General features: G+C 45.2%; 1 protein-coding gene across 2 annotated transcripts in view; it reads left to right on the top strand.

Annotated features, from left to right (window-relative positions):
• Window positions 1–25,903, top strand: part of LOC118089204 (formin-F-like) — an 85,063-nt gene that overhangs the window by 6,003 nt on the left and 53,157 nt on the right. For both annotated transcript variants that reach the window (XR_004693083.3, XM_035123679.3), the window contains exon 2: window positions 24,948–25,082. Coding sequence is in view for 1 of the 2 variants with exons in the window: in XM_035123679.3 (XP_034979570.3) it covers window positions 24,948–25,082 (135 nt within the window). In the remaining variant the exon portion in view is untranslated. The remainder of the gene's footprint in view (window positions 1–24,947; window positions 25,083–25,903) is intronic.

Here is a 25,903-nt window from a genome sequence, read left to right as displayed (position 1 = left end):
GGTTCATAACCAGGCAATCTGTTGTGATCATGCGGGTGGAAGCTTTGCCTATGACTTGAGCAATGTAGGGGCACCCACAAAATTAACCTTCACACAACAGTGAGGTCAAAGCTAGGGATGCTGGAAGATGCTGAAAGCACGGGACTCCCTCCTAGAGTAATGTCCGGTGCAGCCTTTCCCAACCTTGTGCCCCCCGGTTCTTTTGGATTTACAGTCTCAGGTAAGGTGGTCAATAGTCAAGGATTATGGGAGCTGTAGCCCTAAACACCTGAAGGCCACAAGCTTGGTGGAAGGCTGGTCTAGCATTACAAAATGAGCAATATCACTGTGTTGTAATCAGGGAGGGATGGATATGTCAGCTTTTGGTTTCTTGCAGTTTCTCATTTTTTCCAGTCTTCAGTTCTCTACATTTCTGCATGGCTTTGCAATATTTCTTTTAAAGTCCTCATGAAAACTTGTAAGCATCATAGTGCAAATTTCTCCCAATACACACATTTTTGTTTGTCATTTTGCTTGCTACACATTTTTTTGCATGCAATTTCCTGTAATATAATGGCATTCTTATATGCTACTTTCACGAATGTATGCATTTTTATATCCCCCCCCTCCAATATGCACATCGTTGTATGCATTATTTGGTTGGAGAACTGTGTCGTAATATTTGGAGCAGCACGAAATTTTGCAAGAGAGCTGTGTTTCAGTTTGCATATTGTCCTAGCATTTGGTAGGTTTGCATTAAAATCCAAACTAAACCAAATTTCTCCTGCATCCCAAGCTGCAAACTTTAGGATAAAGTGGAGACATTTCTTTTCCGATAGATAATTCTCCGAGAAAATTGCAGGGGGCTATTTTGGGGTTGTATCGCTGGCAGAAAAGCCCCCATGTGACAAGTAGATCATTCAACGCATAATCCCCTCTGATGAAAGTGCTTCTGTGTTGATGCAATTTTGGCAGACTGCTGGTTAAAAGCCATTTAGATAATTGTGGCTCCAAAGTTGGTTTGAAGCATTACACCTATTTCCAGAAAGTCTGCCCATGTTTGATTTAACTGCTGGAGATATAATCCTAAATACACTTGGAAGTACATTCCCCTGACATAATGGGCGTAACTTGCATTTCACATGGAGGCTTTCAATTTATTAAACCCCTTGAGGGAACTGGTGCTGACGCCAAACGAACTTATTAACTCAGAGAAGCAGCCAAGGCTGGACTGCGCTAAAGAGTCAGGTCTGGTGTGCTATAACAGGATGCTGGAAACCAGAGTCCGCAGCTGACTGTGGCAGCGGAGCCTACATTGGGGAGAGTTAAGGGAGCTGTTGTAAATGACTGATGGCTCAGAGTGTAAGCCGGGGAGTCCAAATTTCACTACAGTCATGGACTTGTTAGCTTTTTTAAAAAAGCCACTTTTTGTTTATATAAATTTATTTATGTGCTTTTTCAAATTAGAATTTTACAATCACATATCCAACATAGAACGTAAAAACAAGATTTCAAAGAATCTCCTGGACTTCCCTCCTTCTCTTTCTGGGTCCTATTACAGTGGAACCTCGGTTTATGAACACCTTGGTTTACGAATTTTCGGTTTACAAACGCCGCGGACCCATCTGGAACGGATTAATTCACTTTCCATTACTTTCAATGGGAAACAGGTAGGTAGCCGTGTTGGTCTGGGTCGAAGTAAAATAAAAAAATTCCTTCAGTAGCACCTTAAAGACCAACTAAGTTTTTATTTTGGTATGAGCTTTCGTGTGCATGCACACTTCTTCAGATACAGTCAATGGGAAAGTTCACTTTTCAATGGGAAAGTTCACTTCAGTTTATGAACGCTTCAGTATTATGAACAGACTTCCGGAACCAATTGTGTTCATAAACCGAGGTACCACTGTAGTAATCATTTCCTCCTGCATCTTTTATAATAATCCAAATCTTTTACATCTTCATTACATCCAAAACCCACCATTAAACTACAAGTGTTATTCCAACCCTACTACTATCTATTTTAACTGTTTACAATGGTTTTTAAAGGCAAATTATACATTTCCCCCATTCCTTATTAAGATTTTGGTCTTCCTGGTTTATGATTCTTCCAGTCATTTTTACCATTTCAGCATAATCCATCATCTTAATCTGTCATTCTTCTCTGGTCGGGACTTTGTCCTCTTTCCATCTCTGGGCCAATAACATCCGCACAGCTGTGGTCACATACATAAATAGTCTTTTCTGCTCCATTGGGATTTCGGCACCTAGAATTCCTTAAAAAAAAGGCTTCAGGGTTTTTTTGTTCTGATTTTAATTTTTTACCAAAAATTTATTTTAAACATTTTCCCCTCAATTCATTATATATCATTTCCCAAAATTCTTTTACTTCCTTACATGTCCACCACATATGATAGAAGGTGCCACTTTTACCTTCCCCCCTTAAAGGTAAAGGTAAAGGGACCCCTGACCATTAGGTCCAGTCATGACCGACTCTGGGGTTGCACACTCATCTCGCATTATTGGCCGAGGGAGCCGGCGTACAGCTTCCAGGTCATGTGGCCAGCATGACAAAGCTGCTTCTGGTGAACCAGAGCAGCACACGGAAACGCCGTTTACCTTCCCGCTGTAGCGGTCCCTATTTATCTACTTGCACTTTGACATGCTTTCGAACTGCTAGGTGGGCAGGAGCTAGGACCGAGCAACGGGAGCTCACCCCGTCGCAGGGATTCGAACTGCCGACCTTCTGATCAGCAAGCCCTAGGCTCTGTGGTTTAACCCACAGTGCCACCTTCCCCCTTTACATTGCAATAATACTGACCAGCCTTATAGCATTAGAATGATTGATGAAATAATGTTTATGCAATGCATTGAAGGTCTTTATCCAACTCTAGTTATCTTTTGTGGTACTTAGCTAGCAGCTCCAGATAGGGATAGAAGAACACAAGAGCCGTGTTGGTTCAGATCAGTGCTTCATCTTCCTCAACCAGATGTTTCTGGGAAGCCTATAAACAGGTCACAAAGGCAGCAGATCTTTGCTGTTCTTGGTCCCAGCAGTTGGTATTCAGTGCCATGCTGAATCTGAATGTGCAGGTTGAATGTGTGACCAGTAGCCATGGATGGGCTAGTTGCTATTAAGAAACTCAGTTCAACTGGAGCTCTGCTCATGTTCTCATATAATGTGCTTACTTTGGCTTTACTCTGAGCAATGAGCATGGCACCATTGAAGGGAACCATGTGAAAGTTCAAGCTAAGTAAACTCCCACCCAGAAAAGCTCTAGTTCCTACAAAATAGCCAATCCATAAAAGTTGGGGAATTTTCCCACCATAAACTAGTGTGCATGGTTGATGAGATATGAACTTTAGAAGTTTATGGTCCATGTCATGTGGGAATAGGTAGCCTGTGTGAATTACATCCATTATCCATTTTGCTATTTTCACTTCCAGTATTGGTGCTTCAAGCTGATAAAGCAGTTTCACATGCAGACATTTTGTATCAATAAACACTTATATTTCTTTAGGTTGATCCTTGTTGCTTCCTGCTTATAAGAGAAATAAGCAAGGCAATATAGTTTAGTTTCTAAACTAAAAATGTGCATTGCAACTAGGTCCGCAGAGTTCAATCATCTCCAGAAAAGATCCTCAGACCGATATTTCTTTGAATGTATCTGTAAGATATTGGTTCACATGTGCACATGCACTAATAGAGTGGATGACAGCATCCTCCATCTGCAAGAGACACATCCATTAAGTTCTGTAGGGGCTGGATATGAATGGCAATGCAAATCTGCATCCATATGCATGTGCGTGCAGAGATATCACTTGCTAGAGCACACAGAAAGCTGTCTTATACAGAGTCAGACCATTGTTCCATCTAGCCCAGTATTGCCCACACCGACTGTCTGGCAATAGCTTTGCAGGGATTCAGACAGGGGTCTCCCAACCTTCCCTGGAGATGCCAGGGATTGAACCTGGAACCATCTGCATTTAAAGCTACAATCCTTCTGATTGTTGGAAGTAAAACAGCAGCGCTTGCAGTAAGTTACATGAACCAGTAGGGGACTGATAGAAAAGGCAGTCTAGGGTAAGGTTAAAAACCAAGCTTAAAACCATGGAAGCACCTGGGATGAATAGAGATATCGGATTCTTATCTCATTATGCATGATCAAGCTTTCTTTAGCACCTCAGCCCAGGACTAATTGCAGCCATCAGCAGCCATTAACACCCATCTACAGGTTTACCACTCCCATCAGCCCATCTCCCATTCCCACCCACCCCCACCACCCTCTGTATATATATAGGGTCTGACACTTCTGTTTCTAGTGTATCTGAAGAAGTGTGCATGCACACGAAAGCTCATACCAAAATATAAACTTAGTTGGTCTTTAAGGTGCTACTGAAGGAATTTTTTTATTTTGCTTCGACTCAGACCAACACGGCTACCTACCTGTAACTAGGGTAAGGTTATCAGACATCCCTGTTTCCCGGGGACAGTCCCCAGATTTGCGAATAAGTCCCCGGACATAGTCCATCCCTGGAATGTCCCCAGATTTCATCTAATATCCCCGGGAAATGCAGCAGCGCTAGTCTCAGCAGCCCGGAGCAGTTGTCTCTGGTTGGCGTCAGGAGCTGCTCGGAAGTCCCCGTCTTGGGTGGATCTAAACACAGGAAAAACCCGCTTTCAATAAGTAAGAAATTAGATCGTTTTAACAAAAGGAAAAAAATATATATATTTGGAAAACTGCATTTAAAATTACCTGCTCGCTGGTGCCATCTGGTGTTGCATGTTTATAGTGCATCCAATTCGCTGTTTCTTTACTAATGTAGCCGAGTAGCTATTCTTCCCTCGCTGATTCTTTCCTAACTTCTTACAGATTATTTTTTATTTACTAGTTTTCTGCTTCTTCTTCAGCCTGTGAGTGTTGAGCCTTCCTTTTATTAACCTCATCACTCGATGATGGCCATAGTTAAGCTTGTACTCAGAATGGCTTTTTTTTTGCCAGGAGTATTAAACCTTCTTTATTCTTCCCATGCTATTTATTTCTGCACTCCACTGCAATCTATATCTTTATACCAAACTCCGATTCTGGCAACGAGGTCGAAATTGGACAAGATGTCTAATGAGACAAGCATTTAATACCCCTCGAAAATGACTCGGCTAAACTCAAGCGCTGGGCTGGCTGTTAATTCCTCCCTGTCTCTTTACTCACATTTCTACAATGCTCATAAGCCAGATGGACTGCGAATCTTGGTTAGGTGTCACAAGACCTTTTGCAACAGGGTCGTTCCATGAGTGGAGTTATGCTGCTGATCTAGTCGGCAGCTACACTTCGTCAAAACATTTGGCAGCTAAAGTGCTCGGCCAAACTGAGCGAGCAATAATGATCAAACATCTCCAAGGAAATTGCTTGCCACTAGTGTCAGAAAGGCAAGCAGCGAGTAGCGGCAAACAGGGTGTTGTGAGTGTGTTGGGGCTATATTCCAGCAGATGTGATACACCTTCTGGTTTTATTACGCCTGACTAGATTATCCCAAGCCTTTATCAACAAAGAAAAGAGAGGGGAGACCTGCAGGTCCTTTGTCATTATTACTTTGCTCATAGAGCCAGATCGGATGTAGTGTTGACTGACTGCTTAAGAATTCAAAGAGGATGCAGCGGGATTGCAAAACCCCTCCCCTCCCTTTAGGAGTGCAAATTTCCCTGACTGCTTTACACACGCTTAAGCACTGCACACTTCCAGACTGTCCTTGCTTCATGGGTTTGGATTCAAGCCCAGATTCGAGGTGCACAATTAGTGTGGATCTGGCACTCTTGTGCTACAAACCTGCTTCCAATAAAAGAAAGGGAAAATGGATTTTTGCAGTAAGGAAAGTGAGGGGGAAAGTCCCCTGCAGAGTGTGGGACGGCCAGTGCTTGATGTGACATCACTTTAGCCTTCCCCGCCAAACAAATCAGAATGACTGTGCCATAAGCAGCTAACTTAATACAACCTTTCTGAAAATTTTGCACAAGCAAACCAGAAGGAATGCTCCATAAACAGCTTGCCTGGAAGCACCCATTATGTTGACAGTGCCATTGACTCCTGATAAGACTAATAAAACATATTCAGCACACCTTTGAGTATTAGATACTGGGAAGAATCACGGGTTCTTGAATGTGCTAGGCTGGTTGCTGTTGGGTCTTTTCCAAAGGTTTGCCCAGTTCAGGTGATGGGATACAGGGAGGCAACTGCCGGGGATTATTTAGCTGTCATTCCCCATTGCAGGGAGTTCATTTGGGCTCCTTTGAACTCTAAAATTCTATGATTCAATGAATGAAATATTGGAGGGGGCATCGTTTGGTGAATGCTCAGTAACTTCAAGGAGATCCTTCCTCAACCTCTTGTGATTAGTAGACTCTGAACTGCTAATCTTACCATTCACTTTGATCAGTGAGCAATAGCTGGTTTTGTGGAGATGGGTGGATGTCAGGCATAGCAAACAACCGTTTTTCTCTCAACTCTGGCGTTAAACCAGGACTGGCTCCAGCTTTGGGTGATTCTTGGACCTAGACAGGCTTCATAGTGGTCTAAGGGTGAGAATAAATATGCTTGCAATGACTCCTACCGTGTTTCCCCCTTTTTAAGGCGTAGTCATAAAATAAGCCATAGCAGCATTTCTAAGCATTTGAGAAATATAAACCGTACCCCGAAAATAAGCCATAGTGATAGGCGCTGTGCGGAAGAGATCACTGAGCTCCCCGAGTCAGCAGCAGCAACGCCGGCCGCAGCAGTGTTTGCTGAGTCCTTTCTTGCTTTTGGGACTTGGTTACTGTGCTGGCTTGGGATGGTGTGTGTGCAATTGCTGTTGCTGCTTCGTGTTTTTCAGCTGGATTCTCTGGGTTCTAAGCACTTTCCCCCGTTTGTTTGTGAAGCAGCACTCGGCTGCAGCCCCTGCCTCTCCCGACGGCTGCATGAATGCGAGGCTGGATTTGATCGCTATCTCCTTTTCCATTTCTTTTGTCTTTGAGCACCCGGCCCCGCCCCCTCTCCCCTTCGTGGAATGAAGAACGGAGTTTTAGCAGCATTTCCTCATTATAAAAAAAAGGTCAGGAACTTTTACTTTAACCTCAAAAATGGGATATTTCCTCTCTCTAAAAACAACTCTGACCTGAACACCAATATAACGGGGGTAGATCACCTCCAGTTTATAAATCCGCAAGTAGATCGCAGTCTCCTAGAAGTTGGGCTCTATACTTTGGCTGATTGCAAGCCTTTGCATCTTTAAAAAACAAAAACCATGCGCTTCTCAGTCTTAATTTTCCTTTAATTCATCCCCCTATACCCTCCTCCAACCATTGCCTCCTTCCATTCCTTACCCCCCTCCCTCTCTCCCCACTTCCCTCACTCCTGTGCGATCTCATTTAGTCATATACTTGCTTTTTCTGTTGTGTTGTCTATTTTATATTTAATATTATTACCCTTTATGATGTTATTTTTCCCCTTGCGATAATTATTTATTTTTTATCTTTAACTAACTTTCCTTTCCATATTTTTCCATATATAACTCAACACTTTCCCATTCCTTCTTAACTCTTTGGATAGAGTGCCCCCCCATTATTGTTGTTAATTTTACAATTCCTGGATTTTTTATGGAACCGAACAGCTCGGGTGCTTCAGAATGTGCCTTCTGTTGCTACAGGGCTATGGGGCTTCACTATTTGACCCCCCCCCAGGTTGGGATTTTTAAAGTAGTTCTGTGGGTCCCAGGGCACAGAATCACCCCCGATCCTTTCCTTTGTCTAAACAGACCTATTCCCCCCTGACTTTGGAAGGCTGTGCTTCAAGGGTGATACCAGGGGTTTTTTAAGACCTGCGCCTCTTAAGGATTGTTACAGTCCATAACTTCCATTGCTTTCTACAGGGTTGGGGGTTTAAAGCACTGCCACCCCCACCCCACCCTGCAGGCGCTCGGAACTGGCAGCGCCAACAACGCGCCCAGCAATGTGCAGAAGAGAGCACCGAGCATCCTGAGCCAGTGGGTCCCAGTTGTACCAGCACTTTTTTTTTAAAAAAAAGACACCCCCTGAAAATAAGCCACTGTGTGTTTTTTTGAGGGAAAAAAGTTATAAGACGGTGTCTTAAAAAAGGGGAAACACGGTAGTAGCCGAGCCCCTTATTGGGTAAGTGCCCTGCCCAATTCCAAACACACTAATCTCTGCTTTCTACTGTGCTTTGTTGTCAGATTGGGACCTGGAAAATGCAGTTACAAAGAATACTGCAAACACTGGTTGCCCAGAGTTAGGGTTGTCATATTTCCAACAGTGAAAATCCAGACAGAAAAAGTTGTTGAGCTCTTTTTTAAAAAGTTTTTCCCAAAGTCGTTGAGCTTTTTCTGCTGCTGCTTGCTTGAATGGGTGGTGGGAATGGTATGGTATTCTGACCATTTAAGAAACAAAACAACGAATTGCCTTGGTTAAGAACCTGAGCAGGGTTTCATAAGTGATGAGACTGTAGAACAGGACTCACGCACAGATAGGTTTGGGAAATCCGGAACCGGCAGGATCACCAAGAACAGAAATTGAAGTTCTTTTGGCCTGTTAACTGCAGTTAGTGCAAAATGCTGCATCGCAATTGTTTGTTTGTTTATTACATTTACCTTAAAAAGAGCTCAAGGTGGTGGACATGGTTCTCCTCCTTCCCATTTCATCCTCACAGCAACCCTATGAGGTAGGTTAGGCTAAGAGATGGTGTCTGGCCCAAGGTCACCCAGTGAGCTTCATAACTGAGTGGGCATTCGAACCCTGGCCTCCTAGGTCATAGTCCAGCACTCTAACCTGTATGCCACACTGACATTTGTGCTCAGATATATTCACTGCCTGCCAGTGAACTACTGGGCTGAATTCAAGGTGCTATTATTGATACATAAAACACTTAACAGCCTGGGACCAGTTTCTTTATAGATAATGTTAGCCATATGTGTTGATTTGAACACTTCAACAAGACAGTTGAAAAGGTGATCTCCAGTTGATCATCTTGCAGTGGATAAACTGTGAGTGACCAAATGAAAACTGGATTGCTGAGACCTAGTTAGGCTGGATCTTGTCCTTTTTCTTTTAAGTTACACAGGTCCTCCGACACTTGCCCAAGTAAGCTATACATTTACACCTCCTTATTTCCTCCAAGGAGTTCTCTCTATTTTATTCTCGCAACAACCCTGTGAAGTAGGTTAGGCTGAGAGACAGAGACTGGCCCAAGGTCACCCAGTGAGTTTCATGGTTGAGTGGGGATTTTAATCCTGGTCATAGTCCATCACTCTAACCACTATGTTAAGTTGGAGGAAGGTCAGCACAATGTTTCCTTGTGGCTTCCTGATTTTGGGTCTGAAACTTCTGTTTAATGCCTTGAGTGAATTTCTAAGCAGCCCCTCTGTCCCTCCAGAAGTCCAAGTCTCACAGCCTCAGCCAACATAGCCAACAGTCAGGGAACATGGGAGCCATAGTCCAATAACATCCAGAGAACTGCAGTTTCACATATCTGTTTTAGTGCTTAACAGACTGGTTCTTTTCCACTGAACAAGGCAGGTCAAGTATACAGACCTGTGAGCCGAGAGTGCAGCAAACTGTCTCTAAAAATAATTAGGTGCCACTGTTTAACAACCTGATAATCATTGTTTCAACACAAGGCTAATTGGATTATCATGTTAATAAGCAGTATGATAATACGGTTCTTATTACTTTGGATAATTTTAATCACTCATTAAAAGGCACAGGGCATTATTACCTAGGTAATGAACAGATGCAGTGATATGTCAACAGCTTTCTATATTATTTTATGCATAGTTCATTAAGTAATAAACATTTGAAACTGCACAGGGGAACTCTGTGATGGCTTGAGGAGCCAGCAGCAGAAGGTTTGGCAGTTTGCAAACAATTACAGAATGTCGCTTTCTGCCTCGGAGGCGGGGTTAAAATTTACAAAAAATGAAAACAAAAATAAAAACACGTAAGGGGTGTTATAGAGGTATTGTGGCTGTTCCATCAAAATCAATGCAGTTTGTGGTCTGCTGGCAAGAAAGAAAAATATAGTAATCGAGTGTTAGGAAGCCAGTCATGCTGACCAGTCAATATTTTGTTAATTGAATGCTCAGTTGCCTGTTTATTATTTGATCGCTAGCAAAATGCTCATAGTTATCATGGGCTGGATGTATGTGGAGCTGTGGAGGCGATTACAATTTGTGCACTCTATGAACATCCACGGAATCTGTGCTGGGGGAGGCTGCACCAGTGGCAGAGCTTCATGCTCTGGCACCGGGGGCAGGAGAGCAGGTGGGGACGGGGCTGGCATGCGTCCCGTGGCGGAGCGCACCGGCTGCAGGGGTGTGGCGTGCGTTCTGGGGGCATGGCGCGCCACCCGCATGGGCGTGGTGCGCGTTCTGGGGGCATGGTGCGCCGCCCGCAGAGGCATGGCGCACGTTCTGAGGGCATGGCGCAATGCCCACAGGGGTGTGGCGCGCGTTCTGGGGGTGGGGATAGCCGCGATGGCACCCTACCGGGGCGGCGCGCTCCCATTGCTCCCCTCTTCCTACGCGTGAGTGAACGTCATTCTCTATTGCAGTGCTTAAAAGCAAATGTTGATTCTGCTATCCCTAGGTTGCCACCTCCCAAACTCTGACCCACCTAACACAGAAATGGCCAACCAGGAACCGAGCATTGTGTTAATAATGTCTGATCTCCATTCATTTATATTTTGACTTTGCCTTGACTGCTGTGTTATGCCTGAAGCAATTTGCTCTGCAAGCACTTTTTCTGATGAGGGCTTGCTCGTGGCACACTGCAGTTTGGATTGGGTAGCTCTGTCTGTTGAAGAGTGAGCAGTACTAGGGAAGGGGCCATAGCTCAGTGGCAGAGTGTGTGCTTTGATCCCTGGCACCTTCAGTTTTAAAGGACCAGGTAGCTCTGGAGAGGTGCTGTAGTTTGGAGCACACAAAGTACTGAACTGGATGGCAAAAGGTAAAAAAGGTAAAGGACCCCTGGACGGTTAAGTCCAGTCAAAGGCGACTATGGGCTTGCGGCGCTCATCTTGCTTTCAGGCCAAGGGAGCCAGCATTTATTCACAGACAGTTTTTCAGGTCAAGTGGCCAGCTACTGGTGCACAGAGGACCGTGACGAGCGCCAGAGCGCATGGAAAGAGTGTTTACCTTCCCGTTGCAGTGGTACCTATTTATCTATTTACACTGGTGTGCTTTCGAACTGCTAGGTTGGCAGGAGCTGGGACAGAGCAACAGCAGCTCACTCCATCACGGGGATTCAAACCGCCAACCTTCCAATCAGCAAGCCCTAGAGGCTCAATGGTTTAGACCACAGCGCCACCCGCATTCCTTGAACTGGATGGACAGATAGTTGGATGCATTTTTTTTGGGCAGCTTCCTATGCCTTGCAGCAAGGAGTCCAACTGGGTCGTATTTTGTCATTTTTAACACGATTCCTTGAAAGGGCAAAAGAAAGATGGAGACAATTTACAAGCCACCACATTCTCCTTTGCAACCCTCCTCCCCATCCTTCTGCCTGCCTATGGGGAGATTGTTTTTAAATAGATCACCTATATATAAATTGTGCAGCACAAACTAGCATTGTCTTGGGAGCTTGTGCATCAAAATGCAATTTTTCAAAGAGGTCCCCCCCCCATTTTTTCCTCCCTTGCTCCCTATTGCCCAGGCTATATTTCATGCCATGTTGAAATGGGATCTGGGTCCATGTGGAATGAGAGTGGGGGGAACCTCGGCATATTTCTCGTGATGGGTCACTTTGCTGCAAAGGGCTTCTCCAATGGGCTTGTTCTTTGCTACTTTATCATGCCAGTAATGCTGAGGCTGCGTAAAACCCAGCCATGCACTGTCAGCTCTGATGAAGTATTCTGGAGCTCCAATTGTAACAAAACTGTTTTCCTACCTCTTTCTCCTTGTCGTTATTGTGGCAAAGCACACCATCCCTTGCATCCCATTCTGACAGCACAGAGAATGTGCACTGGTTTAATAAATGGCGATCTGCCAGGGAGATTCTTTCCGAAGCTTTGCTTGGGGGTGGGGGGAACCCATGCCCATATCCTAGTACGCTCTGGGACTGAATTCATATGCAGAGAATGTTGCAATGTAGGTTGCTGAATGAGCTGCCTGTTGATCTCATGGTGTCGATTCATGCTGTCGAGGGTGGTTGCTGCTGGCTGGCAGATTCTCCATGGCAGGAGACAGACTGCAATGTGCAAACCAAAGGTGATAGGATAGAAGCCCCATTGTCCATGGAGAAGCACCAGTGTTCATGAGGTGAATCTTTATTTCATATTTACAGGCTTTTTTTCGGCAGAACTTCAAAAACCTGCCAAAACCATTTGAGAAATGGAAATACAATAAATGCACAAAGTGAAGGGTGCATCACCTTAAAACTCTCCTAAACATGGTGCCCCCAGCCTGGATTCCTTGTCGCCATCCTTGCGTGAGATGCATGCCTCTATATGTAGGTAAAAGACTCCTTCATGCACAGGGGAAGGGGAGAAAAAAACTTTCTGGGATTGAAAGGTGGCAAGAGAAGTTAGAGCCAGAGCTAGAGTGAAATGCTCTGCCCAAGACAGAGGGAGGGGAAGACATTGGGGCAAACCCAAATTGATGGTAAAAGGGAGTTCAGAGGGGCAAGAAGAGGATGAGGAGCAAAGCACCTCGTGAACAACTTGCTCCAAAAAGGATTGGACTGAGGCCTTTTGAGGCACCACCTTCAGGTGATCTGAAGGTACACTGCTTCCTTGCTAGTTTTCTATATGCAGGGAGTTGTTGTTGTTGTTTTTTGCTGTAAGCAGGTGTGGACCTTGGTAATTAATATGCCCCCTTATGCAAGGCCATGGGCTCTTGCTGCATTGGGGTTTGGAAAGGAGGCATGAGGCTCTGACAGGGTCCTAGAGTCCTCCCATCTCCTCCCCAATGCCTAGTAAGCACTTGCCCAGCTTGGGGATGGAGGAAGGAAGACTCTAGAACCCTGTCAGAGCCCTCACTCCTCCTTCCTGAAGCCAAGTAAGCATAGGCGTAGCCAGGGGGCAGACGGGGGCAGCTGCCCCCCAGAAGCAAAAAATTAAATGGTTAAGGCAGCAGCCGAGCGAGGAAGGCAGGCATCCCGCCGGTGACACAGCCGCCCAGAAGGGAAAGGGTTCGGCTCTCGCTCCGACTCGCCCAGCTCCAGACCAGGGAAGGGGGCTGCAGTTCCCGAAGCTGCCACTGGGGGTGCGGGGAGTCCTCAGGCTGGAAAGAACTTGCAGGAGGATGCGCGGCGCTTCCCTCATGGGCACACACACTTTCTGTTTCTCTGCCTCTCTCTGTGTCTCTCACTTTCTGCCTTTCTGCCTCTCTCTCCCTCTCTGCCTCTCTCTGCCTCTCTCTCTCTGCCTCTCTCTCTCTGCCTCTCTCTCTCTCTGCCTCTCTCTGCCTCTCTCTCTCACACACACCACCTCCCCCAGCGGCTGGCCGGCAATGCTCCTGCGTGTAAAAAATATGAGTGATCCTTGCTGTTGCCCCATTAAGATGAGGGATCTGCTGCAAGCTCTCTCTCTCCCTCTCTCCACCCCCTCTGTCTTTTATCTCCAGGAGCATTTAATCCTAACCCCCTCTTCCTCTTGTGACACTCTTTAGTTCACTTCCGTCTGGCAAGTTGTTAAAATTATTACGATAAATGGCCTCAAAAGTTTTGCTTTTTAATATATCTTTTTAGCAGCACCTCCTCCTGTGCCCAGCCACATAAAAGAAGGAGCTGTGAGCTCAAATCCAATTTGCACCCCAAGTACAGTAGATTTGCCTGGGGGCAGGGATTAAATTTGCATCTTGCAAATCCGTAACATTCTTTGGTTTCAAATAAACAAAAGGTGCCTTTTGCAAGCCACTCTCTTGAGAACTGGACGGTTGGAAGGGACCCCCGAGGGTCCTCTAGACCAACCCCCTCCAGTGCAGGAATCACAGCACAAGCATCTCTCACAAAACAAGTTTGTTCCATCTTCCCTGTGAACAACCCTTCAGATACAACAGAACCATTCACAGAGTTGGAAGGGAACCACCAGGGTCATCTAGTCCAACCCCCTGCAATGCAGGAATCTTTTGCCCAACATGGGGCTTGAAACCACAACCCTGAGATTAAGAGTCTCATGCTTTACTGACTGAGGTTTGTTTATGTTTCCTGTTTTCTTTTCCCAAGCAGCGATGAAGTGTAAGTGTGGTGTCAGCTCCCTAAAAAAGTCAGCAACTCTGGGGAACCTTGGGGTTCCCCCCCCAAAAAAGGTCGACAACTATGGGAAAGGGAACTTTGCACCACAGCGCCGGATATGCTTAAGATGGCCCTGTTTCCCCTGGTGCTTCATTTTAATTTAGTTTTGACATCTAAGCAAATATCTACATCCCCACCCCTCTTCTTCCTATCTTTCTTTTCTGCTGCATTGGTGGTTGTGTTTTAATTTTTGTTTCCCCTCCCGTTTTTCCTTATTTATAATAAAATTTTGGTTTCATTCGCCTTTTCCGTGCTGAAATGTTACAACCTAACAACCATGGCTTGCCCCCCCCCCGTTTTGATCCTGGGTACGCCCCTGCAAGTAGGTGCTTACTGGGATTTGAGAAGGTGGCATCCTCGGCTGTGCGCCTGGTGTGACTACATGGTGTGACTACAACTTGCACCATCCTAAATCCAGCTCTGCAGTTTCCCAGGCCTGCCAGCAGCACCTGGAAGCTTATGGCAGCTGCCCAGATACCAGTGCCCTAGCAGAGTCCCCCCAGTTCTGATGTGTGCCTTGAGCCCCTTACAGTACGCAGGCTCCATTTAAATTTCCCACAATGCCTTGGAGTGACACTGTGCTGAGCACTCTGAGCAATGTGGGAAATTAAGATGGCAGCCACCAGCCACTGGGGCCACCATCACTTGCAGCTAAATCTGAAGGGGGGGGTGTCCCTCAAAATAAGAGGGAGTGCTGATCCCCAGGTCCTTTGCCCCAAGGCCCACTCAGATATGGATTATGAAATAGAAGAGCAGACCCAGGAGGGCTTTTAATTTTGGAGGGCTCACTGTGGGCTTTTGCCACCACGGGAACCGGCAACTTCTGGAACAAGGAACACACATATTGGTCTATTGTAGGTGCTCTCCCATTCCATTAAAAAACTAATGGCATGTTTTTGCCTCTTATTTCAGTGACATGTTAGGTTGTGCTTTGAATATTAAAAAAGGGTAAAATAAACTTTGCACATTTAATTCCTTACTCAGCTGACATGCTGATCAAATCTACAAACAATTTCAGTGATAGCTCTGTACTCTAAATGGTTTTAATGGACTAAACTGGCTTGATGATCACTGAACGGAAGATATTGTTATATCTACATGAGTCACACATTTGGCATGAATATTTTACATGTTATAGTCTTGGGATATGAAAAGCAACATTTATTAACATTTCTGGCACTGTTTATATACATGTCTGCTGGCTTCATCTGCTTGCTTAAAAAGCTGGTTGATATTAATGATGTTTATTTGCCAGGCAATTCCACATTTGTTCTCTTTTCATTGTCTGCACCGTTGTTTCTAGACTCATTACTTCTCCAGAGTTACAAAAGGACAGCAACAAAAGGCATTTGCTCATTTGCATCTAAAGTAGAACCTCCTTGATCCATGGCAGTATACCCTGATATAGCAGATGCCAAGGACAAACACTTCAATTTTCCTGGTCTGCTTGTATGCTTCATGGAGGCAATCTGGCTAAGAAGGAAGGTGCGCAGTGGTGCTGCCAGAGCAGAAATTCAGGGCAGAAGCCCAGGTCCACCCTCAGGGGACTGAGCTGGAGACACCTCAAATGCAGCAAATAGTTCTCAAATGTGGCATCCGACGACTGAGAAGGGGACAATCTGCATCCCTATCAGGACAGATTTAAACCTCTCATCCCAACTCAATACTACATATACTTTGAGAGGGAGATGGGTGGCCATCCAGCTCCTTGGCTGGGGATTAGCTGCCACTGCTATAATGGATATCATAGAATCATAGAGTAGGAAGGGACCCAGGGGTCATCTAATTCTAAAGCAACCCCCTGCCATGCAGGAATCCCAACTAATTTCGTGGCCTTAGTGGTGATGTTGACTGTGGTGAAAAAGCCCATGGCAGTGATTGGCTGAGTTGCCTGATTCTCACAGTGGGTCAGGCATGGCAGAATAGAAGGAGATGCTATAGAAGACAACACCAGGCACCAGACCAAGGGACAAAGTGCCAAAGATTATAGGGTTGTAAATAAGGCATGGAGAAACATGGACCACTTATAATATCTAACTCTTCAAAAGATTCCATCAACAGTGTCACCGAAAACATTTACACATCACTTGGGAAGGTAGGCAAACTAATGGCAATGTACTGGGAAAAACAAAGATCACCAGTGTTGAAGCAATGATTCTTCAACTTCATCTTCATTGGACTGATCGTGCTGTGTGGATTCCTGATTATTGTCTTCCAAAGCAACTATTCCAAACTAAAAAACGGAAAGCGTAATGCACCAAATGGTCAACAAACGGTCAACAAAAGAGGTAAATCTAAAAAAAATGTTGAATAAACATTGACAACTGGGAAACACTGGCCTGCGAGCGCTCCAATTGGAGAACAGCCTCTACAAAAGGCCTCTTCAAAGACTTTGACGATGCACAGGACGAAAGGGAGAAACGTGCTAAGAGGAAGGCACGCTTGGCAAACCCTCACCGTGATCAACTCCTGCCTGGAAAGCTATGTCCCCACTGTGGGATGTGTGGATCCAGAATTGGCTTCCACAGTCACTTACGGACCCATTGTTAAAACCGTGCTTATGGAAGACAATCTTATTCAGCTACAAGTGATTGCCAAAGAAATTAGGCAGAGAGAGAAAGGGAGGAGGATCACGTGTCCTACTTTGCAAAGGTTAGCCCTCTTTTTGAAGGGTTGTGGGGTTTGAGTCTGGTATAAAGGTAAAGAACCTTAGAAGGGAGAGCACCTTGAAGTAATAATAATAATAATAATAATAATAATAATAATAATATAATTATTATTATTATACAATACTCTGTATTGTATCTTCTGGGGAGGACTGCTCCCCTTTGAAGCTCTTTTTCTTTCTTGGGCCTGGGGGCGGGCCCCGTACGCCACCACAGCTTATAAGGCTCCAAGGAGGCTTTGGGTGTGTGGGGTGGTATGGATGTTTAGTCGGGTGTGGGAAGTTGTTTAATTTTGGTGTGTTTGTAACTTTTACTGTTTTTGGTTTTTATTGTTTTACTGTGTGTTTGTTTGTTTTTTTGTATAGGTTTTAATTTGATTTTAAGGGGAGGGGTCAGGGCTGCCAGGGAGTGGGTCCCAGCCAACAAAATGGCAGGGCCAGGTTCCACCGGGGGGGGGGGGATGCACTGGGACAACCAATCTCAGTGATCACGGGTAGGAGAAGGAGTTACGCTAAGACCAGACCACGTCATTACCGAGGACGCACGCTTAGTAGTTGTTTGAGGACTATCCCTGCCTCAGGGTCTAGTCTTGACTGGACGGATACTGGAATCAGCAAGGGAAACCCCACATGACCTGAAGGTGCTGCTGTGCAATGCCAGGTCAATGATCCATAAGACCACTGCTGTCTTCAGATGTCTTTTAAATCAACAGCTGACCCACAGGCCATTGCCTTCTATGTACTGTATTTCTATTTGAAGGGCAGCAATTATTACTAATAATAGTTAGAACTGCATATGGAATAACTGATTGGTTCAAAATTGGGAAAGGAGTACGATAAGGTTGTATATTGTCTCCCTGCTTATTTAACTTATATGCAGAATTCATCATGCAAAAGGCTGGACTGGATGAATCCCAAGCTGGAATTAAGATTGCCGGAAGAAATATCAACAACCTCAGATATGCTGATGACACAACCTTGATGGCAGAAAGTGAGGAGGAATTAAAGAACCTTTTAATGAGGGTAAAAGAGGAGAGTGCAAAATATGGTCTGAAGCTCAACATCAAAAAAAACCAAGATCATGGCCACTGGTCCCTTCACCTCCTGGCAAATAGAAGGGGAAGAAATGGAGGCAGTGAGAGATTTTACTTTCTTGGGTCCCATGATCACTGCAGATGGTGACAGCAGTCACGAAATTAAAAGACGCCTGCTTCTTGGGAGAAAAGCTATGACAAACCTAGACAGCATCTTAAAAAGCAGAGACATCACCTTGCCTACAAAGGTCCATATAGTTAAAGCTTTGGTTTTCCCAGTAGTGATGTATGGAAGTGAGAGCTGGACCATAAAGAAGGCTGATCGCCGAAGAACTGATGCTTTTGAATTATCGTGCTGGAGGAGACTCTTGAGAGTCCCATGGACTGCAAGAAGATCAAACCTATCCATTCTGAAGGCAATCAGCCCTGAGTGCTCACTGGAAGGACAGATCGTGAAGCTGAGGCTCCAATACTTTGGCCACCCCAACAACAGATTGTGGGGGCATACGGGGAAGAGGGGGGAATTCGACTGCAGAAGCAGAAATCATTTCTTTTCATTAAGACCCGTATTTGTCACATGCAGTGCTGCTTCCATTCCACTGCAGTCTGGCTTCCAACAAAAACAAAAAAAAGTTATTCATCTTGCTGTCCACCGTGGCAGAATTTTACATGGACAGATCCTGTCCCAGCTCCTACAGCAGACTCCCTGGAAAAGACCCTGATGTTTGGAAAGATGGAGGGCACTAGGAGAAGGGGACGACAGAGGACGAGATGGTTGGGCAGTGTTCTCGAAGCTACCAACATGAGTTTGACCAAACTGCGGGAGGCAGTGGAAGACAGGAGTGCCTGGCGTGCTCTGGTCCATGGGGTCACGAAGAATCAGACACGACTCAACGACTAAACAACAACAACAACAAATTATTACTAAATTTGCACCTGTACTTATAAATGAGCAAAGCTTATGGGAAAGTGTGCCTTGATGTCTCTCCCCCTCTTTTTGTCTTTTTCTTTTTGGCACCAGCCTAACAGAAATAAGTATTTGCAAGGAAAAGTGGGAGAAAGAATAGGCAGGGATGGGAAATGCATGCGGCTGGGAGCTGCAGAAGTGACAGATTGTACTGCAACATGGAAGATGCTTTAAATCGCCTGTCAGTTAATGAAGTTTGAGTGTGCGTCAGCCAGCCTCTGTTCCAGGGGTTGAGCTAGAAGACCTTCAGGGGCCTCCCGGCGCTACAGTTCAAGGCTTGCTCAATTCAAAACAAGTTGCCACTGAGTTCAGTTCACGGCCCTGTGTCTGGTTCATTACATCTGGTTTCACCAGTCACATTTTGTTAGACCTCTGAACAATCATCTGTCTTTGTGACATTTCACTGGAAGAAACCTGTTATCCATTGAAGAACGGGGCAGTTGGGGGGAGGAAAAGGAATGTTCTGAGCACAACAGAGAGGAGAGCGGAGAAGAAAAACACACCATCTAGTTGCTAAATGAAAAATGTCAGGGTGTACTTCTTCCTTTCAAGTACTTGTTTTCAAGTTTTAAAAAGAAATACTGAATTAATTTATTGCTGTCAGAAAGATCAGTTAAATCAGAAGTCTTCAGGCAAATAATTCTGAAAAATCTCTCAGACAGAAGTGTCATTTCCTTCTCTTACTTTGTTAAAAACACACACACACACACACACACACACACACACACACACACACACAGCAAAAGACTCTCTTATCCCTCCAGCATCTGCTTACAGATGTGCACTGAGATTGTGAACAAAAAGCGACATCTTTTAAGAGAACTCCCCCCTGCATTGTTTTCCTTTCCTCTGTCTCTGGGGAATGCCTCGAACAGCAGTAAGCAAATTTCATAACTAATCTTTGAAAGGGGGGGGGGATCTACAAAAGAGGTTTCCTTCCCGAAAATGTTTTGCCTTCATACATTATGAAGAGAATTAAGGCCACTCCATGTTGCAGTCACACTGCAGAAAAACAGAACTGTTTCAATTAAGCATATGCGGATCTCCGACTAAGAAAAAAAAAGGACATCAGTCGCTGGGAATCAAAGCTGGGCCCATTTCATAAAATCATAGAACTGGAAGGGACCATGGCAATCTTCTAGTCCAAACGAACTGCTTGCGGGCTTCTCATGAGCATCCGATTGGCCATGGGCGTACCCAGCATGGGGCAGGGGGGGCAGCTGCCCTCCCCTAGAAGCAGGGCAGCTGGAGAGGACAGGCAGGGGTGCTGCCTGCTGTGCTCCGCCTGAGCCTGCTTGGCTGAAGCGAAACGGCAGCGACAGCGAAGCTGCCTCCGTTGAAAAAAAACCTGGACCTGGACCTGGGCTAACTTCAGCCCACACTCCTTCAAGTCACAGCGAGCACAGCACAGAAAGTGCTGCCCCACAATCCTCCGCGGCACCTCATTTGCATACAGAAGTTGGGGTAGATGGGCCTTTGGCTCAATTCATCTGTTCTTGTCTGCTTTACACCAGAGCTAGCTCAGCATTCTCTACTCCAACTTGCTGTGGATCACGGGTAGAAGTTCCCCCTGAAATGTAGGTGGGTTCCCACAAGACAAGACACAGTGATAACAGCAAGAACAAACAGAACAGGACAACAGGGGCAAAGCAACTGCTTATATACATTTCTGAAGGCCTCGGACACTCCCACTCCCAAAGTGATTGGCTGTCCAAACTTCCAAGCTGCAAATCATAAGTCAGAGTCCCAAATCCTGAAATGTTCTGTGATTGGATATCACATATCGAATCAGAATGCAGGGGCTCAGAATCCTTAGTCCAGACTCAAGCGCAGGCAAACACAGACCACTGAATACATAACACCCCCCATCACTTTTTGCATTCTAAGCATGGGCTCTGATCCCTCCCCAGGGAGGAGAATATAAGGCAAATATAAGTGGCAAATCAGGTGAGACCTGGAGACCAACCACCTGTGTTGTGGATGGGCAAGACTGGTCAGCCACAACACCCAATTGGTAGGTTCCTCGATGTTGGGTTCAATCTGGCCAATGGGGAGCAGTCCAAATGGATCGAGGGACCTATATATACCCATGCACATGACCCAGAGCTTCCTCTTTTGGTGCGTGCATTCGGAACCCCTGCCCACCTCTCCATACTTTTAGGGCTTTGTTGCACTTGACCTTGCTATGCCGTCGTGTGTCGTCTGTCGTTGGGACCGGGGCACGGCAGGAATTTTCCCCACTTGGCTGATTGGCTGGTGCCATTTGGGTTTCGCCAGCCGCATAGCAAATCATCACAACAGGTGACAGGGATGGGAGAACGCTCTCGCCATCCCTATGTGAAGGGTATTCCATTAAAGGAATCCAGGGACTCAAATGGTTTGGTCAACCCCTGTGAGGGGGGTTGTGCCCATGCCTGAGGACTCCAGAGGGACACCTGGGTGGTGGACATAGCCTGTTCCCGGCTTTCCGCCTATCCAGATGTTCACCCTTGGCTGACCTATGCTGGTGCCCTGGGTCAGCACTACCTGCAAGGGTGCAGGGAGCTAGTCGAACCAGAGCCTATGGAACCACTCACTTTCTGTAATCAAAAAAGTTGTGGCCTAAATTCTGCCAAAAACCAAACTAAAATTTGAGTCAAGTGTGAATTTATTTAGGGGGGAGGTTTCTGGGTCTGAACACGCAATTAGAAAAAGAACCTCCTGTTTTTTTGCCATTGTTGGTACAGCGCAACTGACTATTGCTCCTCCTTGGAAAGCCAAGTTGGAGCCCCTGATGGACACCTGGATTAATCCTGTCTGGAACACAGACATGGATCACCTTACACAGAGGAGGAGGGCTTTAAAGGTTGTCTCAGAATGGGACAACTTTGATTTCTGTTCTTTTGCTTCATAAAGAAGGGACAGGGTACTCTATATCTTCCGGCCTGTCAAGCCCCTCCATGGAGAGGCCGTATGGGGGTTGACTGAAAGTAGGGTAATGCATGAGGCACAGGATTCTTTCAACAGAATGAATCATAGCATGCATGAGAGCAGAGTGCTTACCAATGTTACACTGGTAGATACTTTCCCTGCTTCTTTGCTGTGTTTTGCTTTGTACGCGCTTGCAACTGAAACGATTCCGTGTGGTTTTTTATTTTTTGTTGGTAGTGTTTAATGAAAATACCATAAAATGTTTTTTTAAAAAAAAAAAATTAAAAGAATGCTGTGGTTTCTTGAGCATTCATCCTCATCTGTTTGCAGGGAGATTAGATGGTATTGCCTATTTAATGAGCATCTATTTCTGATTTGCTTGTGGGGAAGGTAGATGATGTTGCCTCAAAAAAGTGCTATCCCACACTTCCCAGTGCGTTTTCCTGTCACTTAACTTACTGCAAAAAGTATGTTTTTGCACAACCTGAATTTGACGGTATGTGATTAAATCCTGCCCCCCCCCCCCCACCAATAGTGGCAGCCTGTGTGGCTGTGCGCACCATGAAGAATTAGCCTGCAGCCATAGTCTTGAGCTCCCCTTTCAAAGGTTGAAGCTTTCACTGATTATCAGATCGATACTGAGGTCTTACCAAACCTAAACAAAAGGATTTCCCTTTGAGAGAAGAATTGAAGGAGGAGCAGGAAGAAGGGATACTTCTTTCCTTTTCAATTCTGCCATGGAAATGTTGCCCCATGCGTTTTCATACCTCCCCCCCCCCCAATGCATGCTCCAAAATGAGACTTTTCTGCCTCTCTATCCTTCCCTAAATAGCCTCCTCTGAGCCCCTGCGCTGGCATCACATCTCTGCCAAGATAACATCTAGTTCCATCCTATTTTTAAAAATAAGCTGTAGGATGGATATCATAAATAGCGGGAAGGTAAACGGCGTTTCCGTGTGCTGCTCTGGTTCGCCAGAAGTGGCTTTGTCATGCTGGCCACATAACCTGGAAGCTGTATACCAGCTCCCTCGGCCAATAATGCGAGATGAGTGTCGCAACCCCAGAGTCATCCGCGACTGGACCTAATGGTCAGGGGTCCCTTTACCTTTAGGATGGATATATCTAGTTATGATCAGGATAATTTTTGCATGTTTCTTACCCATTATTCTGCTCCAATATGCTTCTGGGCTTTTAAAAAAATGTTTTGAAATATGTGTTTTTTTCTAATCCATTCTGCTTCAGCATTAATCTGATTCAGAGGGGGGGGAGGAACCCCAATTATTTCACAGCACATGTTGAAATATGTATATCCATGTGTTCAGTGTGTATTCAAGTGAATATCAATATGGGACTGGGGGTTGGCCTGGATGGCCTCTCTGGGCCCCTTCCCACTCAGTGGTTCTTGATGCTATGTTCCTGCAAATGGATTTTCTATCAGTTGCTTGGACTAGTTAATGGTGCTGGCTGTAGTACAGAGGTTAGCTGTTGGCTTTCTATAGCTCATTTCCACAATGACTAGGGAATGGGTGGATAGATTTTTTTCGGGAAAGATGGATGCCTCTTCTCCCCATCTCCCAGCTAAGGAATGTGGCAAATCATGTCTGTAAGTAGGAAACAAAAAGACTAGGCTGGAAGCTTCAAGAAGACAAAGGCTGCATTTTCCACATCACGGTAAGCCAAACCATGGCTGAGTGTGAATGTGCAAATGTTCAGGCTTTCGAGGAGATTGCAACTGCTTTGTCCCTTCCTGAGCTTTTTAGGTCAGCTCACAGAAAAGTTAAGCCACGTCTGAACCTCAGAGCATGGTTAAGGTCTCCCCTTAGTCACTATCTGTAGTCAAGGATTATCCTGTGGTTACGGAGAGACTTTAACTATGACCTTGGGTTCAGATGACATGCTAAGCCAAACCTTTGGAGGGATGTGCTGGGTTGCTTATTGCAGCATCTCCACTTGTGCTCAGCCTGCATATTTGTAAGCAAACACAAATATTACAAGATGCCAGTAGCCCTCCAATGGCCACCTTGCAATGGGCACCCAACCCAAGTAGTGTTGTGTCCCTGAAACCTCTTGCCAGTCGGAGGATTGGGGAACCACATAACAGTGTTCTGCTACATCTGAACAGGCAGGAATATTTGTCTCAATAAAACTTGAGAAGTGTGAAACCCAGTGGATATTGATTTGCCTATTAGTTTCAAGATGTGCAGATTAGAGGTCATTTTGCACAGGAATTGGCAAAGACTACCGTAAGTTCATCAAGGACTATTGAATAACCTTTAACTTGTTTCGTGTAATCCTACCTGGCCAGGAAAGGGGAACTTGAAGGCAGATGACCCCCAAAATCCAAAGCACTGCTGGTCTTGCCAGGGTAGACCAGAAGGTTAGGTGGTGTGTGAGTTAACCAAGCTGTTCCTTTAAAAAAAGATTTCCATTGTCTGCAAAATCCTATTGCCCCCAGGATGCTCTCCCAGGGGCCATAGGATTGTGTTAGTTGATTTAAGAGCAATAAATAATATCCCTGTTGAGTAATATTATTAACAGCTTCCCCTGTTTGTTTTTGTTTACGTTCAACAGGCAAAGTGTAACATTTCCCGACAAGTTTCAGAGACAGCTAAAACCCGGAGCGAATGCATTTCCATACACAAAACTAGCTGTGTTCCCTCTAAATATCTGATGTTACTAGTTTAGCTTCTTGCTATTTGTTATGCAGTGCTTTGTGCAAGCAGAGAGAGACCCCGGCGCAAAGCATTCAGAATTGATATCCTTCCTTCTTGCTAGGCTCAGCCAAGCCAGGGAGATTTCCTCGGAGCAATCTGAGCACCAAATACTACCACCCTGTCTTTCAAAAACATACAAAGCCCTATATATTTGATATCTTGTAGGCTCCTGCTTGGCTTCAAAGGGAGATTATATTCACCGGGCAAGTTGTCGATAAAACATAAAATATGAATGAAATAGTAATTTTATGTCCGATACACTGCCAATGCAGTTGTCACAAGCCTTGCTGTGGCTGGACTTGCCAGGTGGGTAGGACGAACATCTTTCTCCCCCTCAATGATTTTTTATTGTTCAAAAACATTTCTCTCTCTCTCTCTCTCTCTCTCTCTCTCTCTCTCTCTCTAGCTAAGCCAAGGAAAAATCTTGAAAATTATGAACATGGTGAAAAACAAAGAACTGAGCGTCGAAGAAGCCCTGGATTTAGCAGAAAGAGAGAGAAATGCAGAAGAAAAAGAAGAAAAGCAGATGGCATCGTGGGTGGTAAGGTACCCCACTTTTCTTCCATGTGCAATATGTTTACTAACAAAACATATTTTATTTATTTATATTTATGTGTGATTTTCATAGAATCATAGAGTTGGAAGAGACCACAAGGGCCATCCAGTCCAACCCCCTGCCAAGCAGGAAACACCATCAAAGCATTCCTGAAGAATCATAGAATCAATTTTATACAGTAATCAGACATAATCAGAAGCTGCCGCTTCTCTCTGCCACAGACTCTCCCAACTCACTAAGCCCGGTTACCTCTTTCATCTTCTGACACCTGCTCTTTCCAACCTTCTCCCTCTGATTATTCATTGTCATCCCACCAGCCACCCCGGCCTCTGAGCCTTCATCCCTTGGGGATTCCCCAGCTGGTTCCTCCCACCATTCCTGTGCATCCAACTAGTCTGTGACATAATGGGACCCAAACAGCTGCCCAAGAAATTCCACATGTTGATGGCAGGGCTGCATTCAACCCATCCGGATCTTGCCTGGTGAGAGAAGGAAGACTGTCTCTGACACAGAATCTCGTTCTTCCCTGGAACTTGGCCATTCCTCCCCTTTCAAGGTCCCCCTCATCCATCCCTCAGAGGGGCTCTGAACCCATCATACAGGCTGAGATTTTGCTGTGTTTCAATGTTCTATTCCATGGGAAAATGCTACATGGCTGCAATTCATACATGGCAGCTACTGATTATCATTGTTCATTGCTTCTTCCTTTTCCTCCTCCCTTTCATTTCTGTTGTTGTTGTTGTTGTTGTTGTTGTTGTTGTTGTTGTTGCTACTACTTCCACCAATTGTTTGCTGCACATGCTGTG

This window comes from Zootoca vivipara, chromosome 7, assembly GCF_965207765.1.
Source record: "Zootoca vivipara chromosome 7, rZooViv2.hap1.1, whole genome shotgun sequence".
Taxonomy (NCBI): domain Eukaryota; kingdom Metazoa; phylum Chordata; class Lepidosauria; order Squamata; family Lacertidae; genus Zootoca; species Zootoca vivipara.
This window is presented reverse-complemented; position numbering and strand designations above follow the sequence as displayed.